Below are 23,319 nucleotides of genomic sequence, written 5' to 3'. Positions count from 1 at the left end.
ATTGGTGTGTCGCAAAGTAGTGGGCTGCACCCACAGTAATGTATTTTACACTGGTGGTGAATTAGTTATAAAAACCCTGGTTTTGTTCTATGAGCAGATTCTGTCGTAGTTGAATCCCTATTTAGAAGTTGGTAAATTGCTTGGAGTGTTTACACAGTGTTTAGATGGTGAAAATCCAGTGGGTGAAGCCAGATCTCCTGTGCCTTGCATCTACATTATATTAACATGAATGTGTTGCTGCAGTGCAGTGCTGAAGGCTGTTTGACGTGTTCAAGGCTGCTGCTTTTAAAAACCAACAGTTCTTTGGCTGAAATCTAACCATTTTAACTGAACAGCCTGTTTTCCTTATCTCCTTTCCTTATCTCCTCTGGCCCAGTTTATTTTACTTTCAGTGTCCACGAAGGAAGGAAGGAGTTGTTTTTTTTTAACAGTATTGAGTCACAGCCGTGAGCATTGAGTTCACCCCTTATTTTGGAGTTGTGTCCAGGGGTGTGTTCATTAGGAACCAAATGGAACAAAACGGGGAAGGGGCCTACCTGAATTTGTCCAATAGAAACTCTCGTTTTCGTTGCAAAATATTTTTGTTTAAGAGTAAGCGTTTCGAAACGGAAAATGTTTACTCAAAACGGAAATTGTTGTGACTAATGAATACACCCCAGTCTTCTATGTGTGTAGTCACATGTTCAGAAAATGCGTAAATGTAAATGTAAATATATGTTCAGAAAGCGGTGGAACAAGGTTTTGTGGGAAATTTGACTGTTTTATAAGTTGATGTGTCATAACTTGGTAACATGGAGTCATGATGAGGGAATAGAACTACGGGAGACCAATGATTCGTTACGTTTTTGTACTGGTCACATCACTGTTGTTGGTGTGTCATGGATGTGATTGGTCGATTGACAGCACAGATTTTCTCTACCTCCGTCTTTCAGTGAGGGGGTTTGTTCATCTGGCCCAGGTTACCCCGGTGGGAGGAGTTTGAGCTGGGTGAAAAGTGATTGTATTCATTTTGGAATCTGGCTGCCTCCTGGGTGTGCCCCACTCTGGTCGCCGGTGAAGGTGGCTCAAAAGAAAAATAACGTCATTAAGCACGTGGAAAGATGGGTAGGATTCTGTTTTCACATGCTAAAGGGATTGCTTTTGATTATTTTTAACTTTCTGCCTTCTCAATAAAAACTAGTTTGAATATTCAAACATTTTATTTTATGCAAAATATATGTATGTATCGTGACGATGCACCATGCTGCCTTGTTGTCATGACCGACTGGCTCAGATTACTGTTTGATTTGAGAAAGGCGCTCCTGCATCCCCGCTATTTCACCCAATGACGTGATGGGCCATTGCCCGGGTTCAGCCTGGGCCAGTGTAATAGAATTCCCTTAGTGTCATAGGAGTCGTCCCTGGTGAAAATGTAAATATGAATCTAGTTAAGTGTTGGACAGAGAGATATATAGCATCATATATATATATATATATATAAGGAGTGCTTGTGTTTTTTTTTAGGAGCGCAAACATGACAAAACATGATGTGACTTAAGTATTTATTGGTAGAAATAGTCTTGAGTTACAGCTGGGCTTTAATAAGCACAGTTGTGATTGGTGGACTTTCCATGTGAAAAATAAGGAGTATTTCTACTTGTGACATATTGAAAAAGCTCAAAATGTGGTCTTTGGAAAAATAGCTGTTTTCAAAATGGCTGCCCAGCAAATGATTGTGGCCATGGTCATGAAACGTCAGGAAAGCCATGAACGAAGGGGAATTATGATGCCACTTATTTTCTCCGATAAACCTGTAGATAGTTGCAGATTTTGTTGATTATTTTAAAGGTAATTATCGGTTGTTTCAGACAACCTTTTTTTTCTTCTCTCCTTTTCTCTTGAGAAATTAAGTTTCATTCTGGTTTGCTCAAAGCCTGGCCTCTCTTCAATGTGTTTTTCTAGACATTTTTTCCAAACAATAGAATGGAATAATGAGATATTTATTTACAGTCTCAAAAGAACAAGGAAAATGTATGAAATTATTTCTACTTGAATAATGACACACTGTATTGCTCTTTTACGATACACATGTATTTATATTTATACTTAAGATAACATGGTATTGTATTTTCCTTATGCTTTAGCCTATACGTTACTTGCAATATTTACATCATTGACGATAATGTCTGTCTCTCCGCTTTTGTAGTTCATTCCAATATGATGCTTATGTAACAAACATCTCAATAAAGTCCGAATTGTATCCAATGTGTGTGTCGTTTTTTGTTGTTGTTTTGAGGCAAGATAACAAACATGATGTAGAATTGTGTGCAGTATTTGGCAGGCACACAGTTTCAGCAAATATGTATTACAGATACAGTAATTTAAATTCTATAAATATGATTTACGAACTGCTTATAAATCCTTTAAGTCGTTCTATACCTTCTATAGTAGCCTTTGATAAATTGGTGGTTAGGTTCAATGGAATGCACAGTCTCTGCAACATATCATGTGCATTTTGTAATTTAAATATTCTACGTCATACAGTATGCGTTAAAAAAATATATATATATATATATATATATATATAAATGTAACCTTTATTTAACTAGGCAAGTCAGTTAAGAACAAATTCTTATTGAGAATTACGGCCAAACCCGGACAACGCTGGGTCAATTGTGCGCCGCCCGAGGGGACTCTCAATCACCGCCGGATATGATACAGCCTGGATGTATGTCCCAATGCTACGAGGTGTTTGGTGGGTGGAGATGGACGTCGTTGTTGAGTCGAAAGGGCATCACGCCTTTTAGACGCGAGGAAACGAGCTCAGAGATTCTAAAATGTACTGTACTACATTTTCTCATATATAGTAAGTAGTACAGTGTAACGATAGGGTAAAACTGCTTATCCAATAGAAATCCCCGATCGCGCTTGTATGCAATGCCATGGGGACAGTGTCTTCCGGTCGTCTCACACCGAACTGCGCATGTAAAGGCTGTCAACTCCTTCCTTCGATATAAAGTTGTTTTTGACGAAAATTAAAACGTGTCAGTTTGTCACTTTCTCGAGGTTGGAGTAAGAACATGTTCAACTACTTAAAACAATGTCTCTAATCTAGGTTTTGCCTTTTATATTTCTAGAAAATTAATAATTTAGGAAATACTTTCACTTCTCTCATTGACTTCTCAAAAACCCGACCTATAGTCTGTTTCACAAGCATTCCCGGAAGAATTGCGATGCGGCGCCTCTGGGCGTAAAAACTCTGTGCTTCACGTTCTCCATCACCCCGCCTACACATTCCAAAAGGTGATTGACCGAACCCCGACGTGTCCAATGAGGAAAGTATTTTCGGTTGAGTGCGAGTAGTTTGGGATTTCATTGGGGGAAGGACTTCCTTCATAGTTGCTGTTGGATGGAGGCTGCGCTGCGTAGGTGACACGTAACTAAAATTGAAAGTGTTTGTAGGCCTCCTAAATATCGGGATTTTGATTTCTATTATACAGGGATGGACAAAATCTGAACGCGTTGCAATGGGAATCTGTTACATCCGGTCCGGTTTTGTTTCCGAATAGAGTGAGCATTGCTTCTATATTAATAAGCACAATGACAAAGTCTGCTTCTCATGAAATATCGGAGAGAGTTTGCTGTGTGTAGTGTTGTCAAACGAAAATCCAAGGAAAAGTTGTTTTTTTTAAATCAAATAAAAAACCGATTCCTTCGTGGATGTGGCTACGCCGTTTTGTGGGCCAAAATGAATCCAACATATTCACTCAACTTGCCACATCTCTAAAGTGTTTCTGCTCCCTCTGTTTAATAATGCTTGGGGACGACTGAGGTGAAGAAGGGGTAGTTAATAGTAGAAAGTTTAGACAAAGTTAGCACACAAGTGACCCGACGATCGCTTGTGCAGGCGGCGGGGAGAGGAGCGATTCAATCATGGGGAACGGAGTGTGTTCTCGGAGGCAGCGGAGAATCTTCCAGTCTCTCCTTCTCATCACGGTGCTTTTCGGAATGATTTATGGCGGGATGATATCGTATGAGATGCACAATCAGTTGAAGAGGACTGAGGCGATGGCTGTCAAGTACCAGCAACATCAAGAGTCGCTCTCGGCGCAGCTTCAAGGTAAATATTTTCCAGAACAGAGGTTTGAACAAATAAAGGAAAGGAAGGCGAGAAGGAGATGTTTGAATGAGTGACTTGTATTTTGTACTTGTATGACTTCCTTTTCTTTCTTCTTTAGCGATATCTGATTTTACTCAAATAAACAAGTGCATCAGTTTTTGAAAGTGTCGAAATCGTGACAGTCACCGCGGTGACTTGTTTTGCATTTGCTGGCTCTGTTTACTGTAATGGAGGGTGGGTGGGTTGAACTTGAGTTTAGCACATATCATCGCACATTTACCCTTTAGCCAAGCATAATACTGGCGCCTAAGAGGTTATTTGGAGTTTGGTCGAGTCCCATGGAATGTCCTTTCTTGATAAATGATTTATGGCTGCAAGGTCGGACACACCTGGTGGCCTCGGTGTCCGAAGAAATGCCTTGCACCTCTGGAAACCTCACGAGTCAGACCGGTCAGTCTACAATCATAGGTCACTCCCTCTACAGCTGCTTTCTCTATGTCGGCCCGAGCCTGTAGATAGTAGATAAACAAAACCACCAATCGTTATGTTTGGTTGTACAATTGTGCTTTCTAGGTTAGTTCAAAACGTACACTTCAATGTTCATATACTTTGTTATACCACCTCGGTTAGGCTCCACACGTGGTGGTTGTTCCGTGTTGTAAATGTACTGTATCAACAGAATCAATCCGCGTCAGAATGGATTGGACAGCGCTTCACTCACATTCTGTCTGAGGTAACTCACTTCAGTGTACTCATTGTTGTGGAGTGATGCTTTTGTTCCCCTCGCTGTCATTCAATATCTACTCTCCACTGTTGATAGCATTAATGTGACCTATATTTAGAGATGGACCGTAACACAGCCTGTGGGGGAATATCGATTCACATTTTCCCCTTTTGACAACGGCGCAGCTGTTAACTGCGGAACATTACGAAGACTGGCCCCTTCACTCTGGTGACCAAGTTCCATTCAGTAGTCTAGTTACTGTATTTAAATGTTGTCTACTAGACAGTTAGCAGACAGTCTCACGTAGAGCAATTGACAATAACTGCATTGAAGTGAGAAGTCTTCAGTTGCAATCAAAGAGATTTATCAGTCAAATACACTGAACAAAAAATGTAAATGCAACATAAAGCAATGGGCCTATGTTTCAGGAGTGGAAATAAAAGATCCCAGAAATGTTCCATATGCATATTTCTCAACAACAAAAATACGCAAATTTGTTTACATCTTTGTTAGTGAGCATTTCTCATTTGGCAAGATAATCCATCCACCTGACAGGTGTGGCATATCAAGAAGCTGGTTAAACAGCATGATCATTACACACGTGCACCTTGTGCTGGGGACAATAAAAGGCCAATCTAAAATGAACTGTCTTGTCAGACAACCCAATACCACAGATTGAAGTTTTGAGGGAGCGTGCAATTGGCATGTTGACTGTAGGAATGTCCTCCAGAGATGTTGCCAGAGAATTGAATGTTCATTTCTCTACTATAAGCCGCCTCCAACGTCGTTTTATAGAATTTGGTAGTACGTCCAACCGGCCTCACGACCACAGATCATATCAAACCACACCAGCCTAGGACCTCCACATCCGGCTTCTTCACCTGCGGGACTGTCTGAGACCAGCCACCCGGACAGCTGATGAAACTGTGGATTTGCACAACTGAATAAAATCTGCACAAACTGTCAGAAACCATGTCAGGGAAGCTCATCTGCGTGCTCGTCGTCCTCACCAGGGGTCTTGACCTGACTGCAGATCGGTGTCGTGACCGACTTCTGAAGGGAAGTGCTCATCTTCACTGGCCGGTGGCACGCTGGAGAAGTGTGCTCTTCACGGATGAATCCCAGTTTCAACTGTACAGGACAGATAGCTTGTATGGCGTCGTGTGGGCAGCTTGTATGGCGTCGTGTGGGCAGCTTGTATGGCGTCGTGTGGGCAGCTTGTATGGCGTCGTGTGGGCAGCTTGTATGGCGTCGTGTGGGCAGCTTGTATGGCGTCGTGTGGGCAGCTTGTACGGCGTCGTGTGGGCAGCTTGTACGGCGTCGTGTGGGCAGCTTGTATGGCGTCGTGTGGGCAGCTTGTATGGCGTCGTGTGGGCAGCTTGTATGGCGCCCCGTGGCGGTGGGGTTATGGGATGGGTCCTTTTTTTCGAGCTTGAGACCTGGGACAGTGTTGTTTGTTCCTGGTACAACAGGGGTTTCTCTGGGTTTGAACACTGTTCTAGACTTGATTCAATGCCTCCTTCCCACTCCATCCTGCCTTGTCCTTTTACTTTCCTCTCCCCTTCTCTCTACCTCTCCCCTTCTCTCTACCTCTCCCCTTCTCTCTACCTCTCCTCTTCTCTCGACCTCTCCCCTTCTCTCTACCTCTCTACCTCCACCCTTCTCTCTACCTCCACCCTTCTCTCTACCTCCACTCTTCTCTCTACCTCTCCCCTTCTCTCTACCTCTCCCCTTCTCTCTACCTCTCCCCTTCTCTCTACCTCTCCTCTTCTCTCTACCTCTCCCCTTCTCTCTACCTCTCTTCTGTCTCCCAGTGGTGTGTGTTTTTGCTTCCCAGTTTGTCTCTGTCCTGACTTCCCCTCACCTAATCCATCAGGCCCCGACGGTCTTGACTGAGAGAGATGCATGGCCTAATCTAAAAGAGATCACTGGCACTGAGAAATGAACACACTGGAGCTGCACAGCTCAGACCACTCTCTCATGTCTTGGTGCCTGGTAAAGGTATTGTCCCAGTCTGTGGGTATCTCTCAATAGTCTAACGTTTCCTCCTTTCCTCCTTTCCTTTCCTTCACCCACACTAATCTGACAGGTGGAAGTAGAGGTCGGCTTCCTACCACCTTGTTGCTTCCACTTCCCTTGTGTCCAGATCAGTGGTGGTAATGAGATGGAGCCTCCCCAGAATATGTGTTGTGTTAAAGGGACTTACTAGCACTGTTTAATAAGTACACAGTTTAAACCTGTGATGTTGAGTGCATGTACAATAGGCCTTTGTTAAGCTACCTATTGTAATACAGTGACGGCAAAGGGCGCTCTGGCAAAGGGCGCTCTGGCAAAGGGCGCTCTGGCAAAGGGCGCTCTGGCAAAGGGCGCTCTGGCAAAGGGCGCTCTGGCAAAGGGCGCTCTGGCAAAGGGCGCTCTGGCAAAGGGCGCTCTGGCAAAGGGCACGCTGGCAAAGGGCGCTCTGGCAAAGGGCGCTCTGGCAAAGGGCGCTCTGGCAAAGGGCGCTCTGACATTTCGGTGCTGCTATGATGTTCCAGGTTGTATTATACGGACAAAGTGTTGGGTTGACTTTGACTTTGGTTTTCATGATGTCACTCTACCTCTTTTTAAAGTCTGGAGAAACACTCTTTCTCTTATCGACAAAAGACTAATAGTTTTTCTTATAACTTTTTGGAAATAAAGTTTCTCCTCCTAACCGTGCCATTCTGCTTGTAAAATTATTACAGCCTTTACCCACGTTGGGATTTGAGAAGAGGTGGGGATAGGTAAAGGTGAGAGGTCAATCTCAGGGACTGTGGAGTATCACACCTGACCATCATTTAGCGAATGGCAATGCCAGAACACACTCTGAACCAATACAGAACACCCTCACACGTACAGTACACACGCAGCAAATGATCTGCTTGTCTGTTCAAAGCCTATAATTGTGTGTGTGTCTGTGTGTGAAGTCTAAATGTTTGTCTCATAGACAGCTTTCTGTTTAGCTTCCAGTCCAGATGGCCCAGTGAGAACATCCCCTCACAGTAACTCTTTCTCCCTCATCCTCCTCTGTTCTCTCTCCCTCCCTCCCCTCCTCTGTTCTCTCCCTCCCTCACCCTCCTCTCTGTTTTCTCCCTCCCTCACCCTCCTCTCTGTTTTCTCTCTCCCTCCCTCACCCTCCTCTCTGTTTTCTCTCTCCCTCCCTCACCCTCCTCTCTGTTTTCTCCTCCCTCCCTCACCCTCCTCTCTGTTTTCTCCCTCCCTCACCCCCTCTCTGTTTTCTCTCTCCCTCCCTCACCCCCTCTCTGTTTTCTCTCTCCCTCCCTCACCCTCCTCTCTGTTTTCTCTCTCTCACCCTCCTCTCTGTTTTCTCTCACCCTCCTCTCTGTTTTCTCTCTCTCACCCTCCTCTCTGTTTTCTCTCTCTCTCCCTCCCTCACCCTCCTCTCTGTTTTCTCTCTCTCTCTCCCTCCCTCACCCTCCTCTCTGTTTTCTCTCTCTCTCCCTCCCTCACCCTCCTCTCTGTTTTCTCTCTCTCTCCCTCCCTCACCCTCCTCTCTGTTTTCTCTCTCCCATCCCTCACCCTCTCTCTCTCCCATCCCTCACCCCCTCTCTCTCCCCTCGCTCACCCTCTCTCTCTCCCTCGCTCACCCTCTCTCTCTTTTCCCCTCCCTCACCCCCCCTCTGTTTTCTCTCTCCATCCTCCCCCCTCTCTGTTTTCTCTCTCTCCCTCCTCTCTGTTTTCTCCCTCCTCTGTTTTCTCTCTTTCTCAGTGGTGTATGAGCATCGTTCGCGTCTAGAGAAGTCTCTGCAGAAGGAACGTATGGAGCACAAGAAGGCCAAAGAGGGTGAGAGAGAGAGAGAGCAGACACTACTGTCTAAATTACTACAGAACTACTGCAGAACATCAATTACTGCAGAACATCAAGCCTCAATCATACACTCTTTACAACCGTGGCGATTCCATCATAGCTTCCCCTCCTTTCTCCATCAGATCATCTGGTGTATAAACTTGAAGCCCAACAGTCACTGAACACGGAGAAGGTAGGCCTTGGTCCTCAGCTCTCGTACTAATGACAGAAATAGATGCTGTTAAATTCAGCATTAATGTACCCATCTGGTTTAGTAGGATTGTTAAATGATTCTGTCTGACTGCCAACATCTGTCCAGACTGTGCAACAGTTCTATTCTAATGGTTTTATTAGGTCAGCAGCACTGATGTCACTTCCTGCTATGGGCTGAAATGCCTCTGAGGGGTGTGTGTTTGGAGCTGTTGGTAATATTAAAGGACGAGTAGAGACGGGGATTGTAAATGTTTGTCGTTTTTGTTTGTTAAACAGCAGGACTCCAGCAATAAATTCAACTCTTTACATGGACAGCACCAGATGCTGAAGGTCAGTATCCACACACACACATATACATATATATATACACACACATATACATACACACACACACACATATACATACACACACACATTTACATACACATACATACACACACACATATACATACACACACACACACACACACACATACACACATACATACATACACATACATACACACATACATACATACATACATACATACACACATATACACACACACATAGACACACACATATACACACACACATATACACACATATACACACACACACACATATACACACACATATACACACATACACACACATATACACACACACACACATATACACACACACACATATACACATATACACACACACACACACACACATACACACACACACGAGGACCTGAAGAAGCAGCACGATGAGCTGCAGGAGCAGCATCAGATTCACACACACACACACAAGGATACATAAACTACAGCACCAAAGAGCTGGACACACATATACGGACTGGGACACACCCACCCACACGGACACCCACAGACACACACACAGAGTCACACACACATATACATACACACAGGGTCAGCCAGCTACACCCACCCAGGGTCAGCCAGCCACCCACCCAGGGTCAGCCACACACACCCAGGGTCAGCCAGCCACCCACCCAGGGTCAGCCAGCTACACCCACACAGCCAGCACCCACCCAGGGTCAGCCAGCCAGCCACCCACCCAGGGTCAGCCAGCCACCCACCCACCCAGGGTCAGCCAGCCACCCACCCACAGGGTACAGCCAGCCACCCACAGGGTCAGCCAGCCACCCATACACACAGGGTCACCAGCTACCCACCCACCCAGGGTCAGCCAGCTACCCACCCACCCAGGGTCAGCCAGCACACCCACCCAGGGTCAGCCAGCACCCACCCACCCAGGGTCAGCCAGCAGCCACCCACCCAGGGTCACCAGCAGCCACCCACCCAGGGTCAGCCAGCCAGCCACCCACCCAGGGTAGCCAGCCAGCCACCCACCCAGGGTCAGCCAGCCAGCCACCCACCCAGGGTCAGCCAGCCAGCCACCCACCCAGGGTCAGCCAGCCACCACCCACCCAGGGTCAGCCAGCTACCCACCCAGGGTCAGCCAGCCATACCCAGGGTCAGCCACACCCACAGGGTCACACACACACCCAGGGTCAGCACATACCCATCAGCAGCCAGCACACACCCAGGGTCAGCCAGCTACACACCCAGGGTATACACAGGGTCAGCCAGCTATACAGGGTCAGCCAGCTACCCACCCACAGGGTCAGCCAGCTACCCACCCACCCAGGGTCAGCCAGCCAGCCACCCACCCAGGGTCAGCCATACACACCCACCCAGGGCCAGCCAGCCAGCCACCCACAGGGTCAGCCAGCTACCCACCCACCCAGGGTCAGCACCAGCCATATAGGGTCAGCCAGCTACCCACCCACAGGGTCATATACACCCACACCAGCACACACCCATATCAGCCAGCTACACACAGGGTCAGCCAGCATATACAGGGTCAGCCAGCCACAGACATATACCCACCCAGGGTCAGCCAGCTATACCCACCCAGGGTCAGCCACTGACCCACACCCTGTCCTTGCTTTCAGAAGGGTCAGCCAGCGAGGACCTGAAGAAGCAGCACACCCATGGGTCAGCTGCCCAGGGTCAGCAGCATCAGAATCCAGGGTCAGCCAGCCAGACCCACCCAGGGTCAAGGCCACCCAGGGTCAGCCAGCACAAGGACCGCTACCCACAAACTAGGGTCAGCAGACCAAAGAGCTGGAAGCCCCCAAACCAAAGGGTGCACCCACCCAGGGTCACCAGGACTGGGACAGCCGGACCCACCCACAGACCAGACCCACCCACAGACCAGACCCACCCACAGACACACAGACCAGCCACCCAGGGTCAGCCAGCCACCCACCCACCCAGGGTCAGCCAGCTACCCACCCACCCAGGGTCAGCCAGCCACCCACCCAGGGTCAGCCAGCCCCACCCACCCAGGGTCAGCCACCCACCCAGGGTCAGCCAGCCACCCACCCAGGGTCAGCCAGCCACCCACCCAGGGTCAGCCAGCCCCACCCACCCAGGGTCAGCCAGCCCACCCACCCAGGGTCAGCCACCCACCCACCCAGGGTCAGCCACCCACCCAGGGTCAGCCACCCACCCACCCAGGGTCAGCCAGCCCACCCACCCAGGGTCAGCCAGCCCACCCACCCAGGGTCAGCCACCCACCCACCCAGGGTCAGCCACCCACCCACCCAGGGTCAGCCACCCACCCACCCAGGGTCAGCCAGCCACCCACCCAGGGTCAGCCAGCCACCCACCCAGGGTCAGCCAGCCACCCAGGGTCAGCCAGCCACCCACCCAGGGTCAGCCCAGCCACCCACCCAGGGTCAGCCAGCCACCCAGGGTCCCACCCAGGGTCAGCCAGCCACCCCCACCCAGGGTCAGCCAGCCAGCCAGCCAGCCACCCAGCCAGGGTCAGCCAGCCACCCACCCAGGGTCAGCCAGCCACCCACCCAGGGTCAGCCACCCACCCAGGGTCAGCCACCCCCCCAGGGTCAGCCACCCCACCCAGGGGTCAGCCACCCCCAGGGTCAGCCACCAGCCCCCCCAGGGCCAGCCCACCCACCCATCCCAGAGACAGCCACCCACCCCCCACAGCCACCCACCCCCAGAGACAGCCACCCACCCACCCACCCACCCCCCAGAGACAGCCACCCACCCACCTAGAGACAACCAGCCAGCCAAAGACAGCCAGCCACCCACAGACAGCCAGACAGACAGGAGTGAATACTAGGTCTTTGTCTCCCTCTCCTGACTCTTAGCGATGTTGCAGTTTGGAGTTGAGAAGGTGTGTGGCATAATCACGTTGTTAATAAATACGGTGTGTGTCTTTATGTAATTACTGTAGAGAATGTGTATAACCTGCGAGAGGAGAATAAGCAGCTGAGGAAAGCTCACCAGGACATCCGAGTCCAGTTGCAGGATGCACGGGTGAGGAGTCCTGGGAATGCTAGAGCTTGGTCTGAGTGCGACCTGGAATTGTTTCTGTAAATGTGTACATATTGAATATGGAAAAAGCTATGTTAAGGTCATTGGAAAGCTAGGAGCATCCATCACCATGTTGTTTTTTTTATCATGCTATATTGTTGTTGTTGTTGTTGATAATATTACAGATAGTACATAAGGACTTGAAGGCTGCCCATGATCAGCTTGCACTGACACTAGAGGACCACAAGATGGCGCTGGTTGCAGCTCAGGTAGGGAGACACACTGACTGTTCTTTCTAACATGTCTAGGGACTATCCTGGTTTCTAACACGCTGTCTAGGGACTATCCTGGTTTCTAACATGATGTCTAGGGACTATCCTGGTTTCTAACATGATGTCTAGGGACTATCCTGGTTTCTCACATGCTGTCTAGGGACTATCCTGGTTTCTAACATGATGTCTAGGGACTATCCTGGTTTCTAACATGATGTCTAGGGACTATCCTGGTTTCTAACATGATGTCTAGGGACTATCCTGGTTTCTAACATGCTGTCTAGGGACTATCCTGGTTTCTAACATGCTGTCTAGGGACTATCCTGGTTTCTAACACGCTGTCTAGGGACTATCCTGGTTTCTAACACGCTGTCTAGGGACTATCCTGGTTTCTAACATGATGTCTAGGGACTATCCTGGTTTCTAACACGATGTCTAGGGACTATCCTGGTTTCTAACATGCTGTCTAGGGACTATCCTGGTTTCTAACATGCTGTCTAGGGACTATCCTGGTTTCTAACATGATGTCTAGGGACTATCCTGGTTTCTAACATGATGATGTCTAGGGACTATCCTGGTTTCTAACATGATGTCTAGGGACTATCCTGGTTTCTAACATGCTGTCTAGGGACTATCCTGGTTTCTAACATGCTGTCTAGGGACTATCCTGGTTTCTAACATGCTGTCTAGGGACTATCCTGGTTTCTAACATGCTGTCTAGGGACTATCCTGGTTTCTCACATGCTGTCTAGGGACTATCCTGGTTTCTAACATGCTGTCTAGGGACTATCCTGGTTTCTAACATGATGTCTAGGGACTATCCTGGTTTCTAACATGCTGTCTAGGGACTATCCTGGTTTCTAACATGCTGTCTAGGGACTATGATGTCTAGGGACTATCCTGGTTTCTAACATGCTGTCTAGGGACTATCCTGGTTTCTCACATGCTGTCTAGGGACTATCCTGGTTTCTCACATGCTGTCTAGGGACTATCCTGGTTTCTCACATGCTGTCTAGGGACTATCCTGGTTTCTAACATGATGTCTAGGGACTATCCTGGTTTCTAACACGATGTCTAGGGACTATCCTGGTTTCTAACATGCTGTCTAGGGACTATCCTGGTTTCTAACACGGGGGACTATCCTGGTTTCTAACATGCTGTCTCGGGACTATCCTGGTTTCTAACATGATGTCTAGGGACTATCCTGGTTTCTAACATGCTGTCTAGGGACTATCCTGGTTTCTAACATGCTGTCTAGGGACTATCCTGGTTTCTAACATGATGTCTAGGGACTATCTGGTTTCTAACATGCTGTCTAGGGGGGGACTATCCTGGTTTCTAACATGCTGTCTAGGGACTATCCTGGTTTCTATCCTGGTTTCTAACATGCGCTGTCTAGGGACTATCCTGGTTTCTAACATGCTGTCTAGGGACTATCCTGGTTTCTTAACACGCTGTCTAGGGACTATCCTGGTTTCTAACATGATGTCTAGGGACTATCCTGGTTTCTAACATGATGTCTAGGGACTATCCTGGTTTCTAACATGATGTCTAGGGACTATCCTGGTTTCTAACATGATGTCTAGGGACTATCCTGGTTTCTAACATGCTGTCTAGGGACTATCCTGGTTTCTAACACGCTGTCTAGGGACTATCCTGGTTTCTAACATGATGTCTAGGGACTATCCTGGTTTCTAACATGCTGTCTCGGGACTATCCTGGTTTCTAACATGATGTCTAGGGACTATCCTGGTTTCTAACATGCTGTCTAGGGACTATCCTGGTTTCTAACATGCTGTCTAGGGACTATCCTGGTTTCTAACATGATGTCTAGGGACTATCCTGGTTTCTAACATGATGTCTAGGGACTATCCTGGTTTCTTAACACGCTGTCTCGGGACTATCCTGGTTTCTTAACATGCTGTCTAGGGACTATCCTGGTTTCTAACATGATGTCTAGGGACTATCCTGGTTTCTTAACACGCTGTCTCGGGACTATCCTGGTTTCTTAACATGCTGTCTAGGGACTATCCTGGTTTCTAACATGCTGTCTAGGGACTATGCTGGTTTCTAACATGATGTCTAGGGACTATCCTGGTTTCTAACATGTGTCTAGGGACTATCCTGGTTTCTCTAGGGACTATCCTGGTTTCTAACATGCTGTCTAGGGACTATCCTGGTTTCTAACATGCTGTCTAGGGACTATCCTGGTTTCTAACATGATGTCTAGGGACTATCCTGGTTTCTAACATGTCTAGGGACTATGCTGTCTAGGGACTATCCTGGTTTCTAACATGATGTCTAGGGACTATCCTGGTTTCTAACATGCTGTCTAGGGACTATCCTGGTTTCTAACATGCTGTCTAGGGACTATCCTGGTTTCTAACATGCTGTCTAGGGACTATCCTGGTTTCTAACATGCTGTCTAGGGACTATCCTGGTTTCTAACATGCTGTCTAGGGACTATCCTGGTTTCTAACATGCTGTCTAGGGACTATCCTGGTTTCTAACATGCTGTCTAGGGACTATCCTGGTTTCTAACATGCTGTCTAGGGACTATGCTGTCTAGGGACTATCCTGGTTTCTAACACGCTGTCTAGGGACTCTCCTGGTTTCTAACACGATGTCTAGGGACTATCCTTGTTTCTAACATGCTGTCTAGGGACTATGATGTCTAGGGACTATCCTGGTTTCTAACATGCTGTCTCGGGACTATCCTGGTTTCTTAACATGCTGTCTAGGGACTATCCTGGTTTCTAACACGATGTCTAGGGACTATCCTGGTTTCTAACATGCTGTCTAGGGACTATCCTGGTTTCTAACACGATGTCTAGGGACTATCCTGGTTTCTAACATGCTGTCTAGGGACTATCCTGGTTTCTAACATGCTGTCTAGGGACTATCCTGGTTTCTAACATGCTGTCTCAGGACTATCCTGGTTTCTAACATGCTGTCTAGGGACTATCCTGGTTTCTAACATGATGTCTAGGGACTATCCTGGTTTCTAACACGATGTCTAGGGACTATCCTGGTTTCTAACACGATGTCTAGGGACTATCCTGGTTTCTAACATGATGTCTAGGGACTATCCTGGTTTCTAACATGATGTCTAGGGAATATGCTGGTTTCTAAAATGATGTCTAGGGACTATCCTGGTTTCTAACATGATGTCTAGGGACTATGCTGTCTAGGGACTATCCTGGTTTCTAACATGATGTCTAGGGACTATCCTGGTTTCTAACATGATGTCTAGGGACTATGCTGTCTAGGGACTATCCTGGTTTCTAACATGATGTCTAGGGACTATCCTGGTTTCTAACATGCTGTCTAGGGACTATCCTGGTTTCTAACATGCTGTCTAGGGACTATCCTGGTTTCTAACATGCTGTCTAGGGACTATCCTGGTTTCTAACATGCTGTCTAGGGACTATCCTGGTTTCTAACATGCTGTCTAGGGACTATCCTGGTTTCTAACATGCTGTCTCGGGACTATCCTGGTTTCTAACACGATGTCTAGGGACTATCCTGGTTTCTAACATGATGTCTAGGGACTATCCTGGTTTCTAACATGATGTCTAGGGACTATCCTGGTTTCTAACATGCTGTCTAGGGACTATCCTGGTTTCTAACATGATGTCTAGGGACTATCCTGGTTTCTAACATGATGTCTAGGGACTATCCTGGTTTCTAACATGATGTCTAGGGACTATCCTGGTTTCTAACATGCTGTCTAGGGACTATCCTGGTTTCTAACACGCTGTCTAGGGACTATCCTGGTTTCTAACATGATGTCTAGGGACTATCCTGGTTTCTAACACGCTGTCTAGGGACTATCCTGGTTTCTAACACGCTGTCTAGGGACTATCCTGGTTTCTAACATGATGTCTAGGGACTATCCTGGTTTCTAACATGCTGTCTAGGGACTATCCTGGTTTCTAACATGCTGTCTAGGGACTATCCTGGTTTCTAACATGATGTCTAGGGACTATCCTGGTTTCTAACATGATGTCTAGGGACTATCCTGGTTTCTTAACACGATGTCTAGGGACTATCCTGGTTTCTTAACACGCTGTCTCGGGACTATCCTGGTGAAGGACAGGAAGACATGACTCTCTCAGAGTGTTGGTGTGTGTGTGTTGGGGAGGATGGGGGTCAGGTGGGTTCGTTCACTATGGGGTGTCTGAGCGGCACATCAAAAGCATTCTGAAGATAATCTGGGGGTGATAATCTAATGGGGGGTGATAATCTAATGGGGGGTGATAATCTAATGGGGGGGTGATAATCTAATGGGGGGGTGATAATCTAATGGGGGGGTGATAATCTAATGGGGAGGGTGATAATCTAATGGGGGGGTGATAATCTAATGGGGGGGGGTGATAATCTAATGGGGGGGTGATAATCTAATGGGGAGGGTGATAATCTAATGGGGAGGGTGATAATCTAATGGGGGTGATTAGAGAGAGAGGAATTCTATAGCTTTGGCTGTCAGAAAAGGTATGGAGTTAACTGGTTCGGTCCATTTGATATACAAGGCGGAGAAAGGACTGTACCACTAATTCTGGAAAGGGGGGGGTGATATGGACTGGCCTAATGGTCCTTTGTTCAGATGTCTTATCATCTGTAGGTGGGCTGTCCTGCTGCATGTCTGCGGCCTGCCTGTCCCCCTGACCCCTGATCTTCTGGCTTGCTCGACGCCGTCATGGTTCTGCCGACGCTGCCTCCTAACGCACTTCTGACCTTTGGCTAACCTTTGGCTAATGCAAGTTTGCAAGTGCCCTTCCATGAATCCGACTTGAGGTTGTTTGCATGTCCTGGCCTCACTGTTTCCTTATGGTTATTTAATGGTTGCCTGAAGGTTGTCTGGTGGTCTCTCCTCAGGTCCAGGTGGATGAGTTTAAACAACTCAAAGAGACCCTGATCAGAATGCCCGGCCTTCAACATGATCAAAACCCCTCCCACCAACATGTCCAGCCAGCTGCTGTATTGGCCAAGCCCCATGAACAGGGCCCACCCTCTCCACAGTCAGCTGCCTTATTCGCTGAGCCCCGCGTAGAAGCACACACCCATGAGGAAGACCATGGAGACACACAATCCAGGGTACACTGTCTCACACATACAAACACACACTACCATACACTCTCATCCTCTTAACACACTGTGTTTTTCTAATAAGCATCTGCAGGAAGAGGAAGTGGGCAAGCCAGAGTTCCAGTCCCGCCATGCCGAGAAAGAGGGATATGGGGATGCAGAGGGTGAGGCAGAGAGGAGGAGAGAGCTGGAGGAGGAAGAAATGGAGCAGGCAGGGCAGCCCCAGAAGCTGGAGGAGGAAGAGATGGAGCAGGCAGGGCAGCCCCAGAAGCTGGAGGAGGAGGAGATGGAGCAGGCAGGGCAGCCCCAGAAGCTGGAGGACGAGGGGTTGGAGGAGGAACAAGACCAGCCAGACAACAACGCTCTGGACCGTCAGAGACGCCAACCACAACTGGTAATAACCACTTTAGAACTGTTAGAATACAAGCTCTTTAAAACAGCATTAGAACCCGTTAGAACTGTTAGAATACAAGCTCTTTAAAACATCATTAGAACCCGTTATAGAACTGCTTAATACAAGCTCTTTAAAACCTGTAGAACCTGTTGTCTCATTGTCTGTCTGGTTTCCCCAGGATCCACAAAATGACATCCACCTCGTCCCTGAGACCCACCTTCAGCAGGAGGCCCACGTGACCCAGGAGCGGGTGAAGTCTGCCTACGAGCAGCAGCAGGAGCAGCAGCGCCTGGAGGCTGAGAGGACCCAGAGGACGAGGGAGCTCCAGCTGCGCCAGGAGGCCCTGCTGGCCCAGAGAATGACCGTGCAGAGGGAGAGAGAGCTGCGTCTGCGAGCTCAGCGTGCGAGAGAGGAGGAGCAGCATCGAGAGGCGGACCGTCGGGAACAGCTGCTGAAGGAGGAGCAGATCAGGTCAGGGGGCAGGGGTCACAGGTTATGTAGAGGTCACGGTTCAATTCTTCAATTACTTATTGAAAAGAGTTTGACCCCCACAACATGCTCATGGAATGGCGTTACAATTGTGTTGTAATGTTAATGTTGCTCAGGAAGAAGAGTAACTATGAGAACGTGGACAATGACATCGTCCAAGGTGATGAAGAACCTCATACTGATGATGACGAAGGTGAGAGAATCAGTCAAACTCGTCAAACCTTTTCTGTGTGGATTCTGGAAGCATCACTAAAGAGGGAGACCGATATAGACCGTTACACATTGATGTTTTACTCTCTGAATCTGTCTGAAATAAGGTCTTGATAAGGGTCATTGCATACAGTGCATCCCGACGTGTTCACACCCCTCCCCTTATTCTAAAATGGATTTGATACAATAAGAAAGTCCTCAGCAATATACACACAATACCCCATAATGACAAAGAGAAAACATGTTTTTACAAATGTTTGCTCATTTATTTAAAAAAAAACAAACAAAAAAAAACACGAGTATTCAGACCCTTTGCTATGAGACTCAAAATTGAGCTCAGGTGCATCCTGTTTCCATTGATCATCTTTGAAGATGTTTCTACAACTTGATTGGAGTCCACTTGTGGTAAATTCAATTGATAGGACATGATTTGGAAAGGCACATAACTGTCTATATAAGGTGTCTGTATAAGGTCCAACAGTTGACAGTGGATGTCAGAGACAAAAACCAAGCCGTGAGGTCGAAGGAATTGTCAGTACAGCTCCGAGACGGGATTGTGTTGAGGCACAGATCTGGGGAAAGGTACCAAAACATTTCTGCAGCATTGAAGGTCCCCAAGAACACAGTGGCCTCCATTCTTAAATGGAAGAAGATTCTTCCTAGAGTTGGCCGCCCGGCCAAACTGACCAATCAGGTGAGAAAGGCCTTGGTTAGGGAGGTGTCCAAGAACCCAATGGTCACTCTGACAGAGTTCCTCTGAGAACCTTCCAGGAGGGCAACCATCTCTGCTGCACTCCACCAATCAGGCCTTTATAGAAGAGTGGCCAGACAGAAGCCACTCCTCAGTAAAAGGCACATGACAGCCCGCTTGGAGTTTGCCAAAAGGCACCTAAAGGACTCAGACCATGAGAAACAAGATTCCCTGGTCTGATGAAACCAAGATGGAACTCTTTGGCCTGAATGCCAAGCTTCATGTCTGGAGGAAACCTGGCACCATCCCTACGGTGAAGCATGGTGGCAGCAGCACCACGCTGTGGGGATGTTTTTCAGCAGCAGGGACTGGGAGACTAGTCAGGGATCGAGGGAAAGATGAACCGAGTAAAGTAGAGAGAGATCCTTGATGAAATCCTACTCCAGAGCTCTCAGGACCTCAGACTGGGGTGAAGGTTCACCTGCCAACAGGACAATGACAATAAGCACACAGCCAAGACAACGCAGGAGTGGCTTTGGGACAAGTCTCTGAATGTCCTTGAGTGTGCCCAGCCAGAGTCCGGACTTGAACCCGATCAAGCATCTCTGGAGAGACCTGAAAATAGCTGTGCAGCAACACTCCCCATCCAACCTGACGGAGCTTGAGAGGATCTGCAGAGAATAATGGGAGAAACTATCCAAATACAAGTGTGCCAAGCTTGTAGCATCATACCCAAGAAGACTCAAGGCTGTAATCATTGCCAAATTTGCTTCAACGCAGTATTGAGTAAAGGGTCTGAATACTTATGTAAATGTCATTTTATTTTTTTATAAATGTGCAAAAAAAAATGTGGGATTTTTTTTTTATCTGACCCATTTTATGCTTTTGTCATTATGGGTTATTGTGTGTAGAATTTAACCCATTAGAATAAGGCTGTAATGTAACACAATGTGGAAAAAGTCAAGGGGTCTGAATACTTTACATGCTTATCTGGCTGGCGGCTGGCTTGCGGTATGTACAGAGAGGGACCCTCACATGGAGCATGATGAGGAGGAGCAAGATGAGGAGGACCGCCGCCGAGTACCACAACTACAGGAGGTGAGATGAGTCTACACTCTAACCACGAGGCTACCTGCCTCCTCTACACTCTAACCACGAGGCTACCTGCCTCCTCTACACTCTAACCACGAGGCTACCTGCCTCCTCTACACTCTAACCACTAGGCTACCTGCCTCCTCCACACTCTAACCACGAGGCTACCTGCCTCCTCTACACTCTAACCACTAGGCTACCTGCCTCCTCTACACTCTAACCACTAGGCTACCTGCCTCCTCTACACTCTAACCACGAGGCTACCTGCCTCCTCTACACTCTAACCACTAGGCTACCTGCCTCCTCTACACTCTAACCACTAGGCTACCTGCCTCCTCTACACTCTAACCACTAGGCTACCTGCCTCCTCTACACTCTAACCACGAGGCTACCTGCCTCCTCCACACTCTAACCACGAGGCTACCTGCCTCCTCTACACTCTAACCACTAGGCTACCTGCCTCCTCTACACTCTAACCACTAGGCTACCTGCCTCCTCTACACTCTAACCACTAGGCTACCTGCCTCCTCTACACTCTAACCACTAGGCTACCTGCCTCCTCTACACTCTAACCACTAGGCTACCTGCCTCCTCTACACTCTAACCACGAGGCTACCTGCCTCCTCTACACTCTAACCACGAGGCTACCTGCCTCCTCTACACTCTAACCACTAGGCTACCTGCCTCCTCTACACTCTAACCACTAGGCTACCTGCCTCCTCTACACTCTAACCACTAGGCTACCTGCCTCCTCTACACTCTAACCACTAGGCTACCTGCCTCCTCTACACTCTAACCACTAGGCTACCTGCCTCCCCGTACCTCATTGTATTTATGAATCGTGCTCAAACACGTCTCATGTTGTACATCATTTAAAGTAATGTAAAATGATTGAACTGACTACATGTCTTTCTAAGAAGTCCTAAAACCCAGAGTTGGTGATGTTGTGAATTATAGTACTGGAGGGCTTTAAAGTCCTCTTTCCCTGTCTGACACAAACATCAGTCTCAACCATAGCCACAGTCCCTTAGGTCTAGTGTTATTTCCCTGCCTGCGTGCGCGTGGATAGTAAAACCAGAAAGACCCACCCCTATCTGAACGGTGATCTGCACAGTTTCACACGCAACACACTGACACTCTCTCTCTCCGTCCCTCCCGTCCTGCAGGGGGCGGTAGAGGGCGACCCAGAGGATGACCCTAATAACCAGGGAGAGGATGAGTTTGATGTGGCAGAGGAGCAGCGTCTTCAGCATAGGGAGGAAGAGGAGCCAGACACGCACCCTAACCCCAATCACCCAGCCGTAGATGAGGAACTGGTGGTGAGAGGAGGGAGGGAGGAGGAAATGAGGGATTAGAGAGAAAGGAAGGAAGGAAGGAGACGACAGTTAGAAATCGTCTGAGATATGAGGATGATAAACTTACACATGCAACGGGTAAAAGTTGTTCCTGTGACCTTGCCATGGTAACAGTTGTCATGGTTTCTATGTTTACAGATGGCGGTAAACCCCGACCAGCAGGAAGACAACCGGGATGAGATGTATCCGGAGGACGAGGTACATACACACACACACTACTACACACACACACACACACACACACACACACACACACACACACACACACACACACACACACACACACACACACACACACACACACACACACACACACACACACACACACACACTCTCTCACACACACACACACACACACACACACACACACACACTCACTCTCTCTCACACACACACACACACACACACACACACACACACACACACACACTCCTCTCACACACACACACACACTCCTCTCTCTCACACACACACACACACTCCTCTCTCACACACACACACACACACTCCTCTCTCTCACACACACACACACACACACTACTCTCACACACACACACACACACACACTACTCTCTCACACACACACTTCTCACACACACGCAGGTTTAAACAGAGGGAGAAGACATGGTCTGATGGTGTTTAACCCTGTTAGGTACAGGAGGATTTGGCCGGGGGCAGAAGAGGGAGGAGGAGGAGGAGCCATACGAGGAGAACGAAGAACACGTGAGTCTCGAACACTATGGAATATTGTACGTGGAACCCTGAGTGGGAAAACGACTGTGGGTTTGGCCTGTATTCCATGTTCTCAAATTACTGCTCTAGAACTTTCCATCGGTGGCAGTTCCTAGAGTCACGTGTACATATTTGGCTGCTCTAGTGTAGAACATTGCTCCACTCCACTTCCTGTCTATGGTCTCTTACCCAACTGGGGACTGTGTTTGTTCTGCTACAGGAAGATGTGAAAGAGCAAGAGGTCCCAGCAGAGAAAGAGGGAGAACACAGGACAGGAGAGATCCACGAGGAGGAGAACTACGAAGACGAGGTGGGGGTTGGACGGGACGAGCGGCCCAATCGAAGGGAGATGTGAGCTGGACAGAGACATTGACAAATGAGAGTGCCTTTCCCCCATCACTGGGAGCCAATCAGATCTCACTATTGTTCCCTCTAAAGGAGTAAAATCAGGCACCCACTCGGCATTCCGATTGGAATTCTATTGGAATGTCTGTTGGACATGGGATGGTATTCCCTTTTGTTTGTGTGTGGGACTGGACCTCATGAACTTCTGGACAGAATTATTCTACTGGAATTGGGAATACTATATATATACAAAAATATAAACACTACATGTAAACACTACATGTAAAGATCTTGGTTTATTAATATTTCTCCTTTGCAAAGATAATCCATCCACTTGACAAGTTTGTCACATCATGAAGCTGATTAAACAACATGGTCATTATGCAGGTTTTCACCTTGTGCTGGGGACAGTAAAAGGGCGCACACTATAAAATGTGCAGTTTTGTCA

The 23,319-nt window shown here is 47.9% G+C and overlaps 1 protein-coding gene across 1 annotated transcript; it reads left to right on the top strand.

Moving 5' to 3' along the window:
- Positions 1–2,742: 2,742 nt before the first annotated feature.
- On the top strand, positions 2,743–22,881 carry LOC135532827 (Golgi integral membrane protein 4-like). Its single transcript, XM_064960259.1, is given in 19 exon segments — positions 2,743–4,099; positions 8,575–8,649; positions 8,796–8,845; positions 9,142–9,194; positions 9,570–9,646; positions 10,928–10,968; positions 10,971–11,007; positions 12,124–12,206; positions 12,389–12,472; positions 17,354–17,572; positions 17,649–17,957; positions 18,136–18,428; positions 18,563–18,639; positions 20,369–20,445; positions 21,606–21,758; positions 21,933–21,992; positions 22,447–22,464; positions 22,467–22,517; positions 22,747–22,881. Coding segments are annotated over 19 exon segments (2,079 nt in total). The 5' UTR covers positions 2,743–3,912.
- Positions 22,882–23,319: the final 438 nt, after the last annotated feature.

Source organism: Oncorhynchus masou, unplaced genomic scaffold (assembly GCF_036934945.1).
Source record: "Oncorhynchus masou masou isolate Uvic2021 unplaced genomic scaffold, UVic_Omas_1.1 unplaced_scaffold_2051, whole genome shotgun sequence".
Classification (NCBI taxonomy): domain Eukaryota; kingdom Metazoa; phylum Chordata; class Actinopteri; order Salmoniformes; family Salmonidae; genus Oncorhynchus; species Oncorhynchus masou.
Note: the sequence above shows the minus strand (reverse complement) of the source record. Positions and strands in the feature narration are given on the sequence as shown.